Genomic DNA, 18,681 nt, shown 5'->3' on the forward strand with positions numbered 1-18,681 from the left:
ATGATCCGGTGAACATAGCCCATGATGGAGGCGAGTAGGGTATCACGAGGCATATGCTCACATGCCAAGTATCTCTTGTAAATGTAGTGCCCAATCTCGTCAATCCTATCTCGGATGTTGTCCCTTTCCCCTGAATAATTGCTATATTCACCAGTTTTTCAGTCCCAGTGCTTGAGTATTGTCGGTGAGTCGATCCTGGAACCTTTCCATTTGTTTTTCCATTCTGGTCATCACATCATAACAGTGCCTTCTGTCAGCTTGGGCATCTTAGTCTTGTTTGAAGATCCGCTCCTGAAGAGTGGAGTTCGTTTTCCTTAATATCCCGATGCTCATTTCAGAATTCCTTATGACTTGTTGCAGATGCTTCCTCCGGGCCATTGTACCTTTTGCCCATCTGACCCTCATTCTTGCTATGCAAGCTTCAGATCTCTCCAAGTCCTCTCGACTTTTGCTGACCTGACTCCTCAGCTCTGCTATCAACCTCTCATTGGACCGATTTTTCTGTTGGTCACCGACATTTTTTCTGTCTTGGCGGATTCGGGCTCCCAGGGCCTTGTTTTCTTGAGTCAACTTGCTTTTTTCCCCTTTGTCGGCAGCAACTTGCACATCATTTTCAAATTTCAGGTCCCTAATCTGTTGCTTTAGTTTGCCTATTTCTGCCCTGTAGTTTTCTTCTTTTGCAAGCCAGCCCCATTGTTCTTGCGATGACTCAACAAAATCTCGGAGGTGAGGTCTTTTGGTTGGCCGTTCTGGTTCGTCTCTCGTAGTGCTCTTCTTTCTATGCCAAGCGAGATAGGCAGGTGAGACTTCACCTCTGGATAGGTCACACACTCGAGTATTCGCCGACAAATACTGGCATTCACTCCATATATAACAAACTGTCTTTTCATGAAATTGGCCGTCGTTGCTGACCTCGACTGCATAAATACTGAGATCTTCGTCTGGGTGTACCACCTGAATCTTCCCAATTGTCTCATCACTCGGTAAGGAGCATAAGGCTGAACACCTCTGAGTCCCATTAAGAGGAAGTAAGGACCAGTGGCGGGTATATACACAATTTCTTCAACAGGAAGCCAACCCAATGTCCAATCTATTTGTACTGCGGCGATGGCACGGAGATAGGATACCCAGTCTTCAAACCCTTCTGGTAATCTGAGCCCTGAAACCCTCAGGTTATATCCTTCGATGCAGCCTTCGTTTGTAGACATATAGCGCATACACTGAGGATGATGACATAAGTGCTCGATCATCCACATCTGCAGTAACAAATTGCATCCTTCGAAGAAATCTGCCCCGGCTTTACAGGCTGTGAGAGTTCGGTATATCTCGGACACTATCATAGGAGCAAGCGTGCTTTTGTTGTTGGTAATCAGGACTTTGACGATTCCAGCCACCTTTAAATCAATATTCCTATATTTCCGAGGAAACACCACAATGCCCAAGAATGCTACCATGAAGGCAAAACGCCTATGTTCATCCCACTTTGTCCGATTCCCTCTACTGCAAACACCGCTTTCCGGATCATCGAACCCTCCTATGTGCCCATACCTCTGGTATGTGAATTGCAAAGTAGAAAAACCCCTATCCAATTCAGAGTACGTGACTCCCTTGCTTATCTTCAGTAGATTCATGAACTTGTGCGAATTTACGGCTCTCGGAGCGATCAGATATTTGTGCCTTAACCCCTCAGTAACGTCCATGTAGCCTGCTACCTCTTCTAAGGTTGGGGTGAGTTCAAAATCCGAGAAGTGGAATACATTGTGGGTCGGGTCCCAAAATGTAACCAAAGCCTTTATGATGTCGCATCTGGCCTGACATTCAACAAACTGGTCAGACCTCCCAGATGCAGTTTGATCTTGTCTTGCTCTGACTTTTCCAAATCCTCCCACCACAAGCGCAACTCCAAAGGGATCTTGCTCCTAACTGTTACCGGCAAACTTGGACCTGTGCTCATTCTGCATGTTTGTTAGGGTGATTAAGCAAAAATCAAGACTCATTTGACTCAAAGACAAAATTGACACACTTTTCTTTTCCCCTTTTTTTCCAAATAAAATCCGGTTTTGCAATTACGACCTTTCAACACCTCGAAGATGAAGATTTTAAGGCTGTGTTGACTGACCGGTGAAAAACCTTGAAAAATGACCACATGCAGTTGTTTTTGCAAAAACAACCTTCCGGTGCCCTTTTAGGGACATTCGGCTATTTCTGAAAAGAATGGCATCACCCTAACTATTTTCAAATAAAAGTAAAATTTTCGTTCCTTCGGATTATTTTTTGCAAAAAAAAGTTGGACCCGATGGGGGTTGCCTACGTATCTCACCCCTTGTGAGAATCAAACTGGCGTAGTTCGGGCAGAGAACATAAACCAAATTTTAGAAACAATATATTCTTTTTCATTTTCCATGACACGACAAACTATTTTTCCTCTTCTATTTTGAAAATAAGACAAAACAAAGACTTTTTTTTTAACAAACAATGACCAACCTATTTTCCAAACCAAAAATACAAGACTCTTTTCTATATATTTTTGCTTTTTGAGTGAAACAAACTATAAAAAAAATAAACATTTTTCTTTTTTTTTCATTTTCCCAAAATTTCGGCAGAACTTCGACAGTATTTGGGCATTGGTTTTTCTAAAATAGGCAATTAACTCTCTACGCTGTTACTTCACTCTTTTTAATTTCACAATTTTCCAATATTCCAGATTTTCGAAACCGGTCAGCATGCAAGTCTGAAGCAAATGAATGCATAAAGCAAACAGGATGTAGCAGGATGGTCTTTTCATTTCAGGTTGCTAGTCTTAGACGAACTCAACCCTTGTGTTGAGTCCCCTAAGTCAAATGCACATAATGCAAATAAGCGTTCCTACTAGGGGTCCGACATTGAGGCTTCGTTATACTAAGTTTTAAAACCTAGGTGTTTGTTCTAGACCTGGCTTACCCGAGCGGACTACTCGAGCCGAGGATGGGAGCTGTGTACCGGTAACCAAAGGGCCATCCGGTTTTGCAACTCCTCCGAATCCTCGTTCTATTTTTGGTATATGACACTAACAGAAAGAAGTCACGACCAGCGTGCACTCCTCAAGAGAGAGCAGAGAGGGGTTTCGACACAGTTTATATATACAGTCCAATTAATATCAAAGCGGTAAGAGCAACATTTTGCACATTTAGGCTAAAACATATAATAAAATCAGATAATAAATAAAGCCAAATAATAACAATTATTCTAAGCTCGAATTCTTAACCCTGAACCAGTGGTTCTGGGTTAAAGAAAATCCCCAGCAGAGTCGCCAGAGCTGTCACACCTCCTTTTTCCGCCCCCGCAAGGGGTGAAAGAGTTTTTTCAATTAAAGGACAACCGAAACGGGATTTATTTATTTATTTATTTTAGAGTCGCCACTTGGGAGATTTATGGTGTCCCAAGTCACCGGTTGAATCCCGAATCGAGGAAAAGAATGACTCTGTTTAACAGTCTGCGCACCAGAAATCCGGATAAGGAATTCTGTTAACCCGGGAGAAGGTGTTAGGCATTCCCGAGTTCCGTGGTTCTAGCACGGTCGCTCAACTGTCATATTCGGCTTGTTAATCTGATTTTTTATACAATTATGAGCTTATGTGCAGATTTTAACTCTTTAACGCTTTCATTATTATTATTATTATTTTACAGGGAATTGCAACGTTGTGAAAATGTATCTCGAACCGCGTCACAATCAATGTACCCGTGGTCGTCGACACACTTTGACTCCGTTGAGATTTGGATTTGGGTCACATAAATGTGCACCCGAGTTTAAGAAAATTAAATTATTAAAGGCGCGCCTAAAGCGACTAGCGTATCATTTACTTTGGGTAGGGCCGTGAAATTTTGCTAAACGGTCCATCCCGAAGTTTAAGCAATTTTGAAGCAAATATTTACTGAGGGCCCCGCAATTTTGTATTTTTATTCGGCGGGGCTCATCTCATTTTTATTTTTTAAAAGGAATTTGCAACGTCATGGACACACATCTCGAACCATGTCACAATCAATGTACCCGTGATTAGAGACACCTTTCGACTTCGCTGAGATTTGGATTTGGGTCACATAAATGTGCACCCGTGTTTAAGAAAGTAATTTAATTAAATCGCGTCTAAAGAGGCTAACGCGTTATTATCTTTGGGGAGGGCAGTGAAATTCACTAAATAGTCCATCCCAAATTCTAAGTATTTATTATGACCAATTATTGAGGGCCCCGCAATTTACATTTTTTATTTGGCGAGGCTCGTCTCATTATTTTTAAAAGGATAATCTTAACATGACTACATTTTTCTATTTTTCGTTTTCTAAAATAAATGAAGAAAAGGTCCTACTTGATTTACATACTTTCGAATTTATTATAGTCGGGTTCCGAATATGATTTGCAAAATCCGAAACATGAGCGCGTATATGGGCCGTTGCTTAGATATTACGGGCCCGAGCCCAATGTGCATAACGTGAAACTCGGTCTGGGCCTTCCTTATTCCAATTGGGCATGTTTAACTTATTCGGTATATGTTTGGCATTTAAAGGGAGGGGAACTGAAATAAAATGTGCTGCTTGTCTTAATCAAGCCATATTCCTACCAACTAAAAAAAAATAGGCCATTTGTTTAAGGAAGTAACTATTGAGTACCTAACATGCTTCTTGACAAATAATAATGCACTAATAGAACATAGCTACTACAACATTAGTCCCTTTTAATTATAAGCAACTCGTAGAGTTTTTCAACTAAATGATATGTGTAAAGGTTCAGTTACATCACAGCTGACTACATAGTTCTATTAGAGAAAACGAACTATCATACATTCAACTAATGTTCAGTATATTTCTAAAGTGAATCCAAAATAACTTCAACTCTTCATTTCTTTGTATTCATGCTTCAACTTTCAGCTTACATTGACAGTGTATCAGTGGTGTACTTGGTATTTGGGAAAGCAAAAAAAGAAGAAGAATGATCAGTGCAGCAGTAGCACACACACACAGCAACAGCAGCAACAAGAAAAGCAGCACTCAACAGCAAACAACCCAGCAGGCAGATTTTTTGAAGCCAAAACAAACTCAGAAAGAAAATCCAATAATAACCAATGGGGAACCAGCGACAGATTTAAACCAAGCAGAAGACCAGTGAACTTTCAGACCACACAGAAAACCAAGACACTCAGCTGAAGCAGTGTTTAACGAGTAAAGAAACCAGGGGAGCTAAACTGAAATCCAACAGTGTCCCAACACAGCAGACTGGTGCACTAAAAGCAGTAATTTCTGATTTTGTCAAACACCCCAGGAAAAACAGCCTCAAACTCCTTAATGTGGAGTTTCAACTTTAACACTCTATTTCTCTCCCAATTTCTGACGTCCAACCCCTAAACTTAACTCTCTAGCCCTCAAACTCAACTGTCCAGACTTAATTTCTGATCTCCAACCCCTTATTCTACCCTAAATGAGCCTATTTATAGGCAAAATATAGGCAAGCCCCAGGCTGCCTCGTTCCCCCGAGCCCTCAACTCTGCCCATACCCCTTTATTTCCCATTAACATGTGTTTCGTGCCCCAAATGGTATGGGCAGCTGACAATCCCCAACTAATCCCCCATCAATTCATTTTATTATTACCAAATGTTATGGGCCTATTATAATACTCAATTAACAACCCATGCTATCAAGTTTTGTTCCCCACTATTATATTAGTTTAATCCTATTTCAGTACCCTATGTCAGCCCACTTAAACTAACCATTTCTGCTCTTTTCACACCCCTAAACTACCCCTGTTAGCCCCTGGTTATTACTGTTTTACCCTGCTTTAACAACCTGAAATTTGAACTTCTGGAAGTTTAAACTCAAACTATCCTAAACTGAGTTCCAGCTATTGTACTGCAGCTACAAACCATTCACAGATAGTTTCAAATAAACAGCTAAACGACAATGGTTCGATCAATCATATGAAGCTTATCAGAATCAGGATATTTGAACATTCGGTCCTATAAAACTAATCGACGACATTTATCTAATCGACTATACTAATTATAACATAGAACAATCAGTCGATCAAACAAACAACACGAACAGGGCATCAACTGCCTTCAACAACTTTGCCCGAAGCAGGGAATCTATATGAATTATCTGTTCGACGATATTAATCAAATCGAATATGTATCTCATCATATGTATTTAACAAATAAGCAGAAGAATAATCGACCAAACAAAAAGGTCTTACGAAGACGGAGGAAATTGGAAGAACACATTAGAAACACCAAGCAAACTCACTAAACATGTTAACAAACTCAAACAACACTCAAACAAAAATAGAAAAGAACAAAGGAAAACTTACTGTGGAAACAACAAACGACCCAGGCCTGAACTGGATTTGACCATTTGAGGTCGAACAGACTTTAATCGAGGTGTTCTCAACCGAGAACACTTCGATTAAGGTTTATTAGACCCCAACCCTCCATTTACACTGGCCGAATTCCAAAAATTCTTGTGTTCTAGGGTTCGAACAGTCCGATTTGGGGCTTGAGGATTTGTGGGTAGATTCAGACCAAACCAAGCTTGGTTTGGTCACGAGTGAGGGCAGGGTAATGGCTGGTATGAATCCGGGGTGAGTTGGTGTAGATCGGGGTTTTGCTCGAATCTTCAAACGAAGATTCGAGACGATGGGGAATGATTCGAGGCAAGGGGGTAACGGATCCGTGTTCAGGGTGGTTGGGTGCATCAGGGGTGTTACTTTGGTGGTCATCGGCATCGTTGCCGCTGGGTTTACGGCGAGGGTGTATGGTGGCGGCTAGGGTTTGGAACGGGGTGTTAGGTTTGTCTCTTGAGAGAGACGATGGAAGGGGGGTGTTCGGATATGGGGGGCTGGGTAAAGTTTAGGCTTATATACGTAATGGACGGTTAGATCCTGGCCGTTGGATGAAGTGAGATCTATGGCCAGGATCTTTCACTTAATGTGGAACGGCGCCATTTGGCCTTGGTTGGGGGTCGGTTTGAACTGGTTACTGGGTCGGGTTTGTAAACGGGTTGCTGAAAGGGATCTTGGACCGTTGGATTGGATTGGATGGATGACTCAGATCAAACGCCCTATGCGGATTCGTTTGGGGGCGTGCCTGGAAGGCCTGGTTTTGGACTGGGTCGTGGTATTGGTTTGGGCCTGATTTTAGTTGAATTTTTGGCCCAAATCCGATACTTTCCTTCTTATAATTAAACAAAAATTCCTAAAAACTAAAATTAAACTACACAAATATTAATTAACACCTAACAACAGTTATCACATGAATTAAACACATTTAATTAAATTACCATGACAACAAAATAGAATAAAATGCCTATTTTTTGTGATTTTCGCTTTTAAAAACCAAATAATGGTTAATTAATTCCCAAAATGTACCATTTTTCCTAAATGCATGCAACATGTATTTTTGTATTTTTTAACTATGGCAAGGCAAGCATTTACGGACAAAACAATTATCAAAATGTCACACAAATCCTCAAAAATTGTACCCGAAGGTAACTTGTTTTATTTCTTTTCCGATTTCTTTTGGAGTAGTTTCCGTGAAGCAAAAATCACGTGCTCACAATTCTCTCTTCCCCTTTTTTTTCTTCTCTCTCCCCGTATTTCTTCTCCAATTTTTTTCTTCTTCTTCAAAATTTTCTCTATAATCTACATTTGGAAGGGTATATATTCTTTGATAATATTTGGGTAATTGTAATGGTTGAATACATTTTTCTATTTATTCTCTCTCTCACTCTCCCTCTCTCCCCCTCATATTCCCATCTATACAAATAAGAGAAAGCCCTAAAGTGGCTATGATGATGATGGCGATGGCAGTTGGCAATGACAGATTCGATTTTCTTTGGCAGATTGCTATGACAATGTCGGCAACGACAAATAGCAATCGTAGAGTTCGATCTGTCTCGTGTTTCTTTGGCAATTTCGATTTTCTTCTTCTTCTCTATTCTTTTTTTTATAGTAAAAAATACAATATATGTATTTGAGGAGGTGTACATCTATGTATATCATCATGTATACCCATGTGTATACCATATTGTATATCATGTTATACATTATTAGATTTGGCAATATAATATAGATCGGAATCAAATCGTCCATTGATTTTAAGAGGGAAAAATTCATTCTGAATAAACTTACTTCAATTTTGTTATTGATCAAAGAAGAAAAATAAATTATTAATATAATTAATGTAGAGCAAGTTCTAAAATAAAATTAATAAATATAATTATGGGGGTAAATAAAATTTTGATATACAGAGAAAAAAAATTGTTATACATTTTGATATACACAATAAAGAAAAATAAACTTAGGATATACTTTTTGATATACACATATTCGATGTGATATACACTGGGATATATAAAAAATACAATTATTTTTATCGTGATATACATTGATATAGAGACAACAATAAATTTTAAATAACTATTAATATAATTTCATATTTTGGATATTCTAAGAAGGAAAATAGAATTTTAATATACATGCTTATATAAGTAAAGAAGAAAAAAAGTTATGATATACACATTATTGTTGTGATAGACATTTATTGGCTACTTGATGCCTATATTTATAACTATGGCTTTTATGTGCTAATTATGTGGGTAAGTTGTCACACTATGCCAAAATCTCTACAATATAGTTGGGATCTTTACACAAATAGCTGGGCGAAGTGCAACAATAGCTACTTTTAAGCCCAATAATATTTAAAATATATCCCCAATTTATAATATATTTAAAGATTAGTAAATTCACTCAAATTTCATGACTAAGTGTTCTGAATTTTTGAGCTGCTAATTTGAAATTCAGGACTAAGTATCCTTAATTTTTGAACTAATAATTTAAAATTCAGAATATAAGATTCGAACTTCTGGACACAATTTTCGAACTTTAGGACACAATGTTCTGAAGTTTGAATTTTGAAGTTTAAACTCTAGGACGCCGTTGTAGACACTGAATTTTTGACAGATCAAGATAAATCTTAAATTCAAGATAACTTTTGAAATATTAGGAGTCTATTAGGATCTCATCAATTCTATAAACTCTCGGAATATGCACAAAGAGATCATGAAATCTCGAAATTCCATAAAAATTCATGGAATATTGACAAAGAGATCAAAAACATCAAATATTGTCTTTCTCAAAGCCGCCGGAGTAATCAACGGATGTTCTTCCTTTTCATGGAGATCAAATACACCTTAAGGAGGTGTGCATCATCCTACATTCGAGAAATACGCTGGTTAAGCCCTCGAATCACGTAGAATAAATCCGAGGAACCAGTTCTTTTGTTATTGTAGTTATTCGTGTGTCGAAAATTTGTTGCAAATAAATTGGCACGCCCAGTGGGACCAATTCTGCCCTTCATCTCTTCCTTCTGTAATCGAAAACTCAAATTTCAAAATTATTTGTTGCGGTGGTCAAGTACTTCAAGTCTTGTCTTAAAGTTTTGGCAAGCCTACAACCCGACAAACCTTGAAGTAGGGGGCATTTGTAGACATCAAAATTTTAAGGGATCAAGCCAAATCCTAAATTAAAGATACTACAGGACTCTTGAAATCCTAGGAGTCTATTAAGGTTTCTTGGAGGTTACTCTACCCTAAAACCTAACTCACACCTATATAAAGGGATACACATTCCCTTGAAGAGGTATCTCAAAATCCTATAAATTTTTAGGATATTCACAAAGAGATCAAAATATGGTCGGATACTTATTGACAATCAATTAGTTCAAGAAGCTAGAGATCAAATACACTCCCAGGAAGTCTGCATCATCCTATATTCAAGAAATATGCGACTTCAGCCCTCGAATCACGGAAATAATTAGGAGAGAGGAATCAAGGGAGAAACAGAATTGTACTTACAATTGATTAGTAAATATATTTTTCTCTTATTTTGTGGTTGTAATTTATTTTTCATATGTTGAAAATTTATTGCAAACAAATTGGCACGCCCAGTGAGAATAGTTCTGCTCTTCATCTCTTCTCCTGTAAATCGAAAACTCAAGTTTCAAAACTATTTGTTGCGATGGTCGAGTACTTCAAGTCTTGTCTTAAAGTTTTGGCAAGCCTACACCCCGACAAACCTTGAAGTAAGGGACATTTGTAGACATCGAAATTTTAAGGAGACAAGCAAGAAGTGAGGAAGTGGGGCAAGTTCATATCCAAGTCCGAAAGCAAAGAGCTAGGAATGTCAACACATCACCTATGAAGTTCACGACGAATGTGAGCAAGAAGCAGAGTATGAAATCCACTTCTTTTCAAGATAAGCCAAGTGAAAAGTTGACTTTTAAAGAAATGCAAGAGAAAGAGTACCCATTTCTCGATTCTGATATGCCAACTATTTTTAAAGAACTCCTCGAGTTAAATCTCATTGAGCTTCCAGAGATGAAGCGACCAAATGAGGCTGGGAAAACAAATGACCCAAATTACTGCAAATACCATGGACTTGTGAGCCACCCTCTGGAAAAGTGCTTTGTCTTCAAGGACAAAGTCATGGACTTGGCTCGCGAAAAGAAGATCGTGCTTGAAGATGAGAAAGCAAGCGCAAACCAAGTCTCTATCACCTTTGGCTCATTTAGTCCAGATGAATTATGCGGTATTAAAGAAAGTAAGGATGAAGAATTACTGGAGAATGACAAAGTTGAAGTCAATCAACCTGAGGATGATGAAGGTTGGACATTGGTGACTCATCGTCGGCGCCACAAAAGGATCCCACGAATTTGTAGACATCGAAATTTTAAGGGATCAAGCCAAATCCTAAATTAAAGATACTACAGGACTCTTGAAATCCTAGGAGTCTATTAAGGTTTCTTGGAGGTTACTCTACCCTAAACCCTAACTCACACATATATAAAGGGATACATATTCCCTTAAAGAGGTATCTCAAAATCTTATAAACTCTTAGGATATTCACAAAGAGATCAAAATATGGCCGGATACTTCTTGACAATCAAATAGTTCAAGAAGCTGGAGATCAAATACATCCCAGGAGGTCTGCATCATCCTACACTCGAGAAATATGCGGTTTCAGCCTTCGAATCATGGAGATAATTAGGAGAGAGGAACCAACGGAGAACAGAATTGTACTCACAATTGATTAGTAAATATATTTTTCTCTTATTTTGTGGTTGCAGTTTATTTTTCATATGTTGAAAATTTATTGCAAACAAATTGGCATGCCCAGTGAGACCAGTTATGCCCTTCATCTCTTCCTCCTGCAAATCAAAAACATCAAGTTTCAAGACTATCTGTTGTGATGGTCGGGTACTTCAAGTCTCGTCTTCAAGTTTCAGCACGCCTACACCTCGACAAACCTTGAAGTACGGGGCATTTGTAGACACTAGAATTTTGACATATCAAGATAAATCATAAATTCAAGACAACTCTTGAAATATTAGGAGTCTATTAGGATCTCAGCAATTCCATAAACTCTTGGAATATGCACAAAGAGATCAAATATGAAATCTCGAAATTCCATACAAATTCATGGAATATTGACGAAGAGATCAAAGACATCAAATATTGTTTTTCTCAAAGCTGCTGAAGCAATCAACGAATGTTCTTCCTTTTCATGGAGATCAAATACACCTTAAGAAAGTTTGCATCATCCTACATTCGAAAAATACGCTGGTTAAGCCCTCGAATCACGTAGAATAAATCGGAGGGACTAGTTCTTTTGTGATTGCAGTTATTTTTCGTGTGTCGAAAATTTGATGCAAACAACCGTATCCTGAAATTTGAGTAAAATTGACTAATATTTAAATACATTGTAAAGTGTGAATATATTTTAAACAATATGCTTAAAAGTGGCTACCTGATGTCATTTCCACTATAATATAGTTGGGATCTTTCCCCAAATAGCTGACCGGTTTTATTATGCTTTTTCTAGCTGGTATATATAACTTATATACGATTATATACTGGCATATACATATTTTACATATATAAATTTTACATTTTTTTGTCAAACTAAAAGATTTTATTTAACTAAGAAAGCTTGTACAAGGTTATATTACACTTGCCGTAAAAAGTTTACTACATTGTCCGTGTTTATAACTAAGTCCGATTTTATGTTTAAAAAATTCATGTTGGGTTGAAGGGAGCTATCACAAAAGAGTACCCCCAGGTCAAGAAAAGGCGCAAAATCGAGAGAGCATTGGTCAAAGGTAGTCTATATGTAATATACATATATATAAATTCACATATTATTTTTAATTTAAACGTGAGTGAATACCATTTAGGTTAATCCTTCTCACAGGGGAGTTCACAAGTCTTGTTTGTGGAAATTTTTCTCAATCACATACCTACTGATCACATGACAACAATTTTACCAGTAAATTTTCGACAATTATTTTAAAAGCGATAATACAATATTATTTTCTCATGTTGTGCAGGTATACTACTTGTTTTGTTCCTTTGTTGCCTCCAGATGTTTTAAGTCCAATGATTGGTCACATACACACACTCGAGCATAAAGATACCGAGTGAATCAGATTTAAAAGACAACAGAAAAATAAGTGATAATAGCAAAAATAATATTATTATAATATCAATAATAGTAAAAATATTAATGATAAAAAAATTATAATTCTAATAAAACTCCACATAAACGTAATGATAATACTTAATAAGGATAAGGATAGCAATAACACTAATCATTGTCATAATTAATAACAATGGTAAAGTCAGATAGGAGACTTTGCACATCAGATATAGTTCGAAAGAGAATACAACAATAACAACATCAAACCCACTGTATTCTCATAAGTGGGGTTTGGGAGGGTAGTGTGTACGCAAACCTTACCTCTATCTTATAAAGTTACAGATGAGGTTTCTGATGGATCCAAGATTAAAAGAACAGTAAAAATAAAACAACAAAAATAATAGCAACAGTTCGAAAGCAAATAAGCAACCAAAAAAAAAAAAAAAGAAAGATATGTCTACAATAGTTTGTTTAAAGGATAGGAATTCGTCAAATACATTCTTCCTCTACAAAGCGCTACCAAAATACTTTCCTTTTCTACAAAGCTCTACCAAAATACTTTCCTTTTCTACAAAGAAGCTGTGCCACACAAGCTGTATAAATGTTAATCCCGCAGTAGTTCAATTCCAACGAGCCTTTCGAACTAGTACTATTAGTAATCAACTCTATAGCTACTACACTTTATGATTTTTTTTTTTTGATTTGCACCGGGTGTCCGAGTCTCTAAGAGACCCGACTAATCCTGGGGGTGTACAGGCCCTCGGCAAGGAGTTTCCCGCAAGTGCACCACGGTTAATTCAGGTTTTACCCAGTTCGATGGCCCTCATAAATTGTTTGCACCCAATGGGTTTCGAACTTGAGACCTTGAAAGGGAGCAAACCCCAAGGCTCAAGTCAATTGCCACCAGGCCAACCTGGGGTTACACTTTACGAAATTCAGTCTATATAAAAAGTAAAAGCGAGGATAGTTTATTCTATTCTTCCTCGTTTTCATCTCTTTTTCGTTTCTCCCTCTTCACTCCCTTACTCAGTGCTCTCAAGCATCTAAAACATCCTTCATCGTTGGCCTTTCTTCTGGTTCCAGATTCATGCAGAGGAATACCAGATATGTGATATCAAGTGCAGTTGGATGATCAACTTCTTTGAAACATTCATGAACCAAATATTTTTCACAAAGTTTAGCCTCCTTTACAACTGAATTTCTCACACTCACAGGATTCTTGCGAAAATTGAACTTCTTTTTGCTTATCAGCTCCAGAAGTAGAAGACCAAATATATAAACATCAGATTTCATCGTCCGCTTACCTGTATCGATCCAGAAAATATAAGAACAGAACTTCACTTAGTAGAGAAAAGCAGACAAATTATGTAAAAAATATAATGGCATATAATAGAAACATCAAATATAATGAAAATTCTCCACGGGAGAAAGCTCAAAAGTCATAATTCTAAACTCAGACTTCTTTCCACTAGCTCTTTTCTGTTTCAGCCAAAAACATAAAAATATGAAAGTTATTGGCAGAATCAGCTGCTGAACTGAGGAGTTTATGCACGCTAATGAACAATATATAGGAACAAGGCACAAGACCTCTTCAGTAGAAATAGTTATCTATGTTGCTTGGACTCTTCAAATCCTTGCTGCAGGGTGTGGAATATCCCAGGATTTGGTCAACTCACTCAACTCACCGTGGGTGCTATGACCGAGAAGTATTGATGATTGGATAGTCGATTTGATTTTGCGGTTTGATGTCACATATATAGTTATATAAAGTAAGAGAGCTTTTTGCTATTACATGAATATAGTATTAGGTGTTTTTAAAGAATCAAATTTTATTAGTTTTATCAATAACTTTGTGCGATTCCACTGGGTTTGTTGTTGTTGTTGTAACAATAATTTTAAGCTATGTTGCTCGGACTCTCCGAAAATATCGCCGGGTGCGTGTCGGATTCTCCAAAAGCAGTGTAATTTTGGAGAATCCGACACGGGTGCGGCAATATTTTGGAGAGTCCGCGCAACATAGATTTTAAGTACTCGAACATATACTTATATGTGTCGTAATATACATTTATTGTCCGTATCCTAGCATCGGTATCCATAGTCTGATCCATACCCGTCCTAAAGTTATGTGATGAAGAATCCGTTCTCTAGATCAGCACCCGTATCGGATACCCGCACCCCAGTCCGAGCAACAGAGATTATCATAAATTAATATAATCCAGGATACCAAGATAAGAAACTACAAACAATACCAACTTGTACGAGAGATTTGGAATTTTTTCCTGTACAATTTTTGCATTGCAGTTACCAGAAAGATTTGGAATATTTTCCTGTACATTTTTGTGATAAAGTGGGCAACGTCATCAACCACAAAAGAGCTACTAAGTAGCTGGCTGTGCTGCAAAGGGAACAAAGAGATGAAGAAAATCTGGAGGACCATTCTAGCATGTGTTTTATGGACTATATGGAAGGAGAGCAATCACAGAAGTTTCGAAGGGAAGACATCATCAATACATGTTTCAAAACATAGAAGTTTATTTAATTTAGAATTCTAGTACAATTTGATTGATGCATACAATACAATGGGGAAAAGATGATAGAAACTATGGAAGAATTTAAATTCTATATACTAACAACATAAAGACGACCGGTGAATTTTAACATGTGATAGCAGGTTAGTTACCTCTTTTACCAGATTACTAAGTAGTACTTATCAAGAGATTTACATGTAATTACCTAACAAGTGATCTGACTGTGTAACTATCTTTTACACTGCAATGCATAGAACTTATCATTTCTATCGAAGTTTCATAACTAACCATAGGCTCTGACACATAACTAGAATGTCTTGTCTAACAACTAAACCTAGCTTGTTCGTTACAAGGGTAATAAGGATAATAGGAAAAGGGAAAAAATGCAAAGAAAGGGAAAAAGTGGAGCATTTTGATTGATGAAACCAAAACCTCAAATAAAAAGAAAATCTTCAATCTAGAGCATGAACACATCAGAGATGATGAAGTATGAGAGAACATGCCTGTCCAAACCTCTGGAGCATCCCTGCCGACAAGATATTTAACAGGAATTTTACAATCTTCGCTCACATGATTTGAAAAGTGACCAAAGTCGAATACTTTTATATTTACTTCCTGCAAGCCAAAACAATTTCCAGGTTCCAGCAAGCCAGTAAGGTAATGACGTGTTAGAAACTTCAAATATCTAAGAGAAATGAAAAGCGCGAGAAGGCAACCGAGGTTTCAAACTCAACCTCATCTATCATAATGCATGAAGCAATACCCAACAACAACTCTCTTTTCATGCAACCATGCCAAGAGATCGGCAAGTTGAGTTGCCACTTTTATCCGGTCATCCCACCCAAAGTCATCTGCGAACGAGAAAAAGAAATCATAAAAAAGCACAGAAAATTCGGACTGAACAGTCATTCAACATAATAGTCGAGGTAATAAATACCAGCCAGAAGCACATCAGACAAGACTCTCGTGAATTTTTCATCATAGACAGCTGCAAGCCTCATCTCATAACAGTACCTATACAACTTCAACAAATTTGGATGCGTATTTGCTCTTTCATCTGTGAATAACTCGATCTCGTCCTACAAAAAGAACTCTTGACATCATTTAACTAAAAATAATAGACAAGAAATCAAATTCAGACCTATCTCGCAAACATACACAAAATTTATGTAGGCGTTGGGGATGCTCAGGCTCATCCCCCCAAGGAAGGAGAAAATCCCATGTCTTAACAATCGCCGGTCGTTTTTCAGATCCATCACCAATGGTGCCACGAAACAATCTTCCTGAAAGATTCTTCTGAATCAAGCTCTCAGCCTTGAAATCAATAATGTCTTGCAACTCAGAGTAGCTGCAAAGCTTCACCTCATCAACTATCATGGGCTCAAGTGAGAACTTGAAGCTGCATTTCGGCAACCAGAGAAGATCAGAGCAGAAAGAATAAGATTGTGGATGTCAAGCTTCTTAACTGGTCAAGTGAAATGGGACATCGACAAATTCAGAGCAGGTAGAATTTAACTTTAATAAAAAAGGTATCAAGGTTTTCGGGGCTTGAAGCAAATGCACTTTAACGCTATAGTGAGAAAATATATGATGCAAGAAAAATAACTCTAAATACAAACGATAATAATATTGGCAGAGGAATTAATGAAAGTATAACTTAATGAAATAAAAGTCATGTCAATCAAGTTCAAAGACCATTTAATAAATCTGATTCAGATGCAAAAATGTTGTTATAATTTCCTAATTCAATGTTAGTGATTCGTTTTTTTAATATTTTTATTTTGATAACCTAGAAATCCCCCAACGCCAGAGGCCCACAGTTCGAAACTCGGTGGATTCTCCACTTAAGTACCATACTTTTGTCCGCGGCAGGGTTCGAACCTCATGACATGAGCCTAACCCAAACGTCACGCGTTGTCGCTCTAACCGTTAGAACCAAAGCCCAAGGGGATATTAGTGACTAGTTCTCTTATACTACTAACACTATTTTAATCTTTATATTCCTAATCATTAACATATTCATCGATAACCATTTCTTTTCTTTATAACCGTGGTATTCGGGCTAGGGACTAATTCTACGAGGTACCAGCTAACTCTGTCCATAAAAACTTGGACAAATGGGGAAAAATCAACTAGTGTTTTGCCTCCACCGAGATTTGAACTTGACACCTCATGGTCCATGAGTCATCATGGACGACAGTAGCTTAGCAAGGGGTAGCCCGGTGCACTAAGTTCCCATTATACATGAGGTCCGGGGAAGGGTTGGACCACAAGATTCTATTATACGCATCTTACCCTGCATTCTGCAAGTGGCTGTTTCCATGGCTCGAATCCTCTCGGCCACATGGCAGCAACTTTACCGGTTACCAAAAATAGGGGTGTGTGTGTGTAATGAAGGAGGAATAGCAGCAACAACAACAATCACCCAGCATAATCCCACGAGTAGGGTCTGTGGAGGATAGTATGCCTTACCCCTACCCTGGAAGGGTAAAGAGACGGTTTCTGATTGACTCTCCGGCTAAAGAAGATAGAAGAAACACTGATAGCAAGTATATTCAAAAAAACTAAGGAGGAATATCAAGAGAGATAGTGAAAAAACCTTTGGTAATAGTTGCATAGCTCATAGAAACAGGCTAGCATTTCGTTAGCGGTACGATCGGTGAACAAAGGGTGGCGCCAATTGGGAGACTCGTCCTTGTTGAAAATTTGGTACTGGTAGGGCAAAATGTCCCATTCCTCCAACTTCTTTCGGATCACCTCAAACCCTCCACTCTTCTCCTCCTCGTCTCTCATCTGAACGTCTGTCATAATTTTTTTCTAGGGCACACAAACACAAAGGAGAACGAACAAAATTGGGGAAAAAAGAGAGGTTTTGGTGCTTGGTATAGCTAAGCCTTGATAATTTGAATTCATATTAACTGCATGCGCCATCTGAAGGAAGTGGGACTTGATTGTGTTACCTTATATTTCCTTGTATCAAAATATCGAGAAAAAAAAAGAAAATTATTTGACAGCAAAAATACCGGCTGAACCAGAATTTCAAGTTTATGGGTTCGTAATTCTAATAGTTTTAAGCTATTGAGTTCTTAGTTAGAGCCTAGGAACTTTCATAGTAAATATGTAATAGATATGAAATATTCAACATAGATATGAAGCTTTTGGAATGGATCTGGGAGAAACAAGTACTAAAAGTACTAGACTTAGATATACCTCAAAACCTTGATTTATTAAATAAATGGACAATTCCTAAAGTTTCTATAAAAACCATTTATGATTATGGTTGGTTTGATAAACTTTTTTCTAAACAATTGATAAAAACGACTAAACAGTCTTTGGCGTTAAATTCGTCTGAACAGACTATTCGTTTATTAAACAAACACGATATAGATTTATATAAACATCATTATCATTATCTGCATATTGGTATGGTTCAAATTGTGTTTAAACCGTTAACCCTTAAAGGATTACCAGAGACCTTTTTAGCAACTCTTAGAAATGCTAGAAATCTAAATTTCAGACAGTCTCTGATGGGTTCGATTGAATCTACTGTGGCCTATGGTCCAGTATATTTTAATACTCAACCCAATCTGCAACTATCTCTTTCTGATGTTAATATTCTTGATGCCTTGACTTTAAATGTGAAAACGCATGGTTAT

At 37.6% G+C, this 18,681-nt stretch overlaps 1 protein-coding gene across 1 annotated transcript; it reads right to left on the reverse strand.

Moving 5' to 3' along the window:
* Positions 1–12,853: 12,853 nt before the first annotated feature.
* Positions 12,854–17,969, reverse strand: LOC107821071 (receptor-like serine/threonine-protein kinase ALE2). Its single transcript, XM_016647464.2, has 6 exons — positions 17,625–17,969; positions 16,184–16,424; positions 15,963–16,104; positions 15,760–15,876; positions 15,529–15,640; positions 12,854–13,801 (listed from the first exon to the last, which is right to left on the reverse strand). Exons 1-4 carry the CDS (start codon positions 17,831–17,833, stop codon positions 15,761–15,763), a joined length of 708 nt encoding a protein of 235 aa, XP_016502950.1. The 5' UTR covers positions 17,834–17,969; the 3' UTR covers positions 12,854–13,801; positions 15,529–15,640; position 15,760.
* Between the last annotated feature and the right edge of the window lie 712 nt (positions 17,970–18,681).

This window comes from Nicotiana tabacum, chromosome 9 (assembly GCF_000715075.1).
Source record: "Nicotiana tabacum cultivar K326 chromosome 9, ASM71507v2, whole genome shotgun sequence".
In the NCBI taxonomy this organism is placed as follows: Eukaryota; Viridiplantae; Streptophyta; class Magnoliopsida; order Solanales; family Solanaceae; genus Nicotiana; species Nicotiana tabacum.

Coding starts and splice junctions, on each gene's coding strand:
- LOC107821071 (XM_016647464.2), bottom strand. CDS start 17,833: ATGACAGACGTTCAGATGAGAGACGAGGAGGAGAAGAGTGGAGGGTTT. Junction 16,425..17,624: donor CTATGCAACTATTACCAAAG/GTTTTTTCACTA, acceptor GCCGAAATGCAG/CTTCAAGTTCTCACTTGAGC. Junction 16,105..16,183: donor AACGCCTACATAAATTTTGT/GTATGTTTGCGA, acceptor TTCTTTTTGTAG/GACGAGATCGAGTTATTCAC.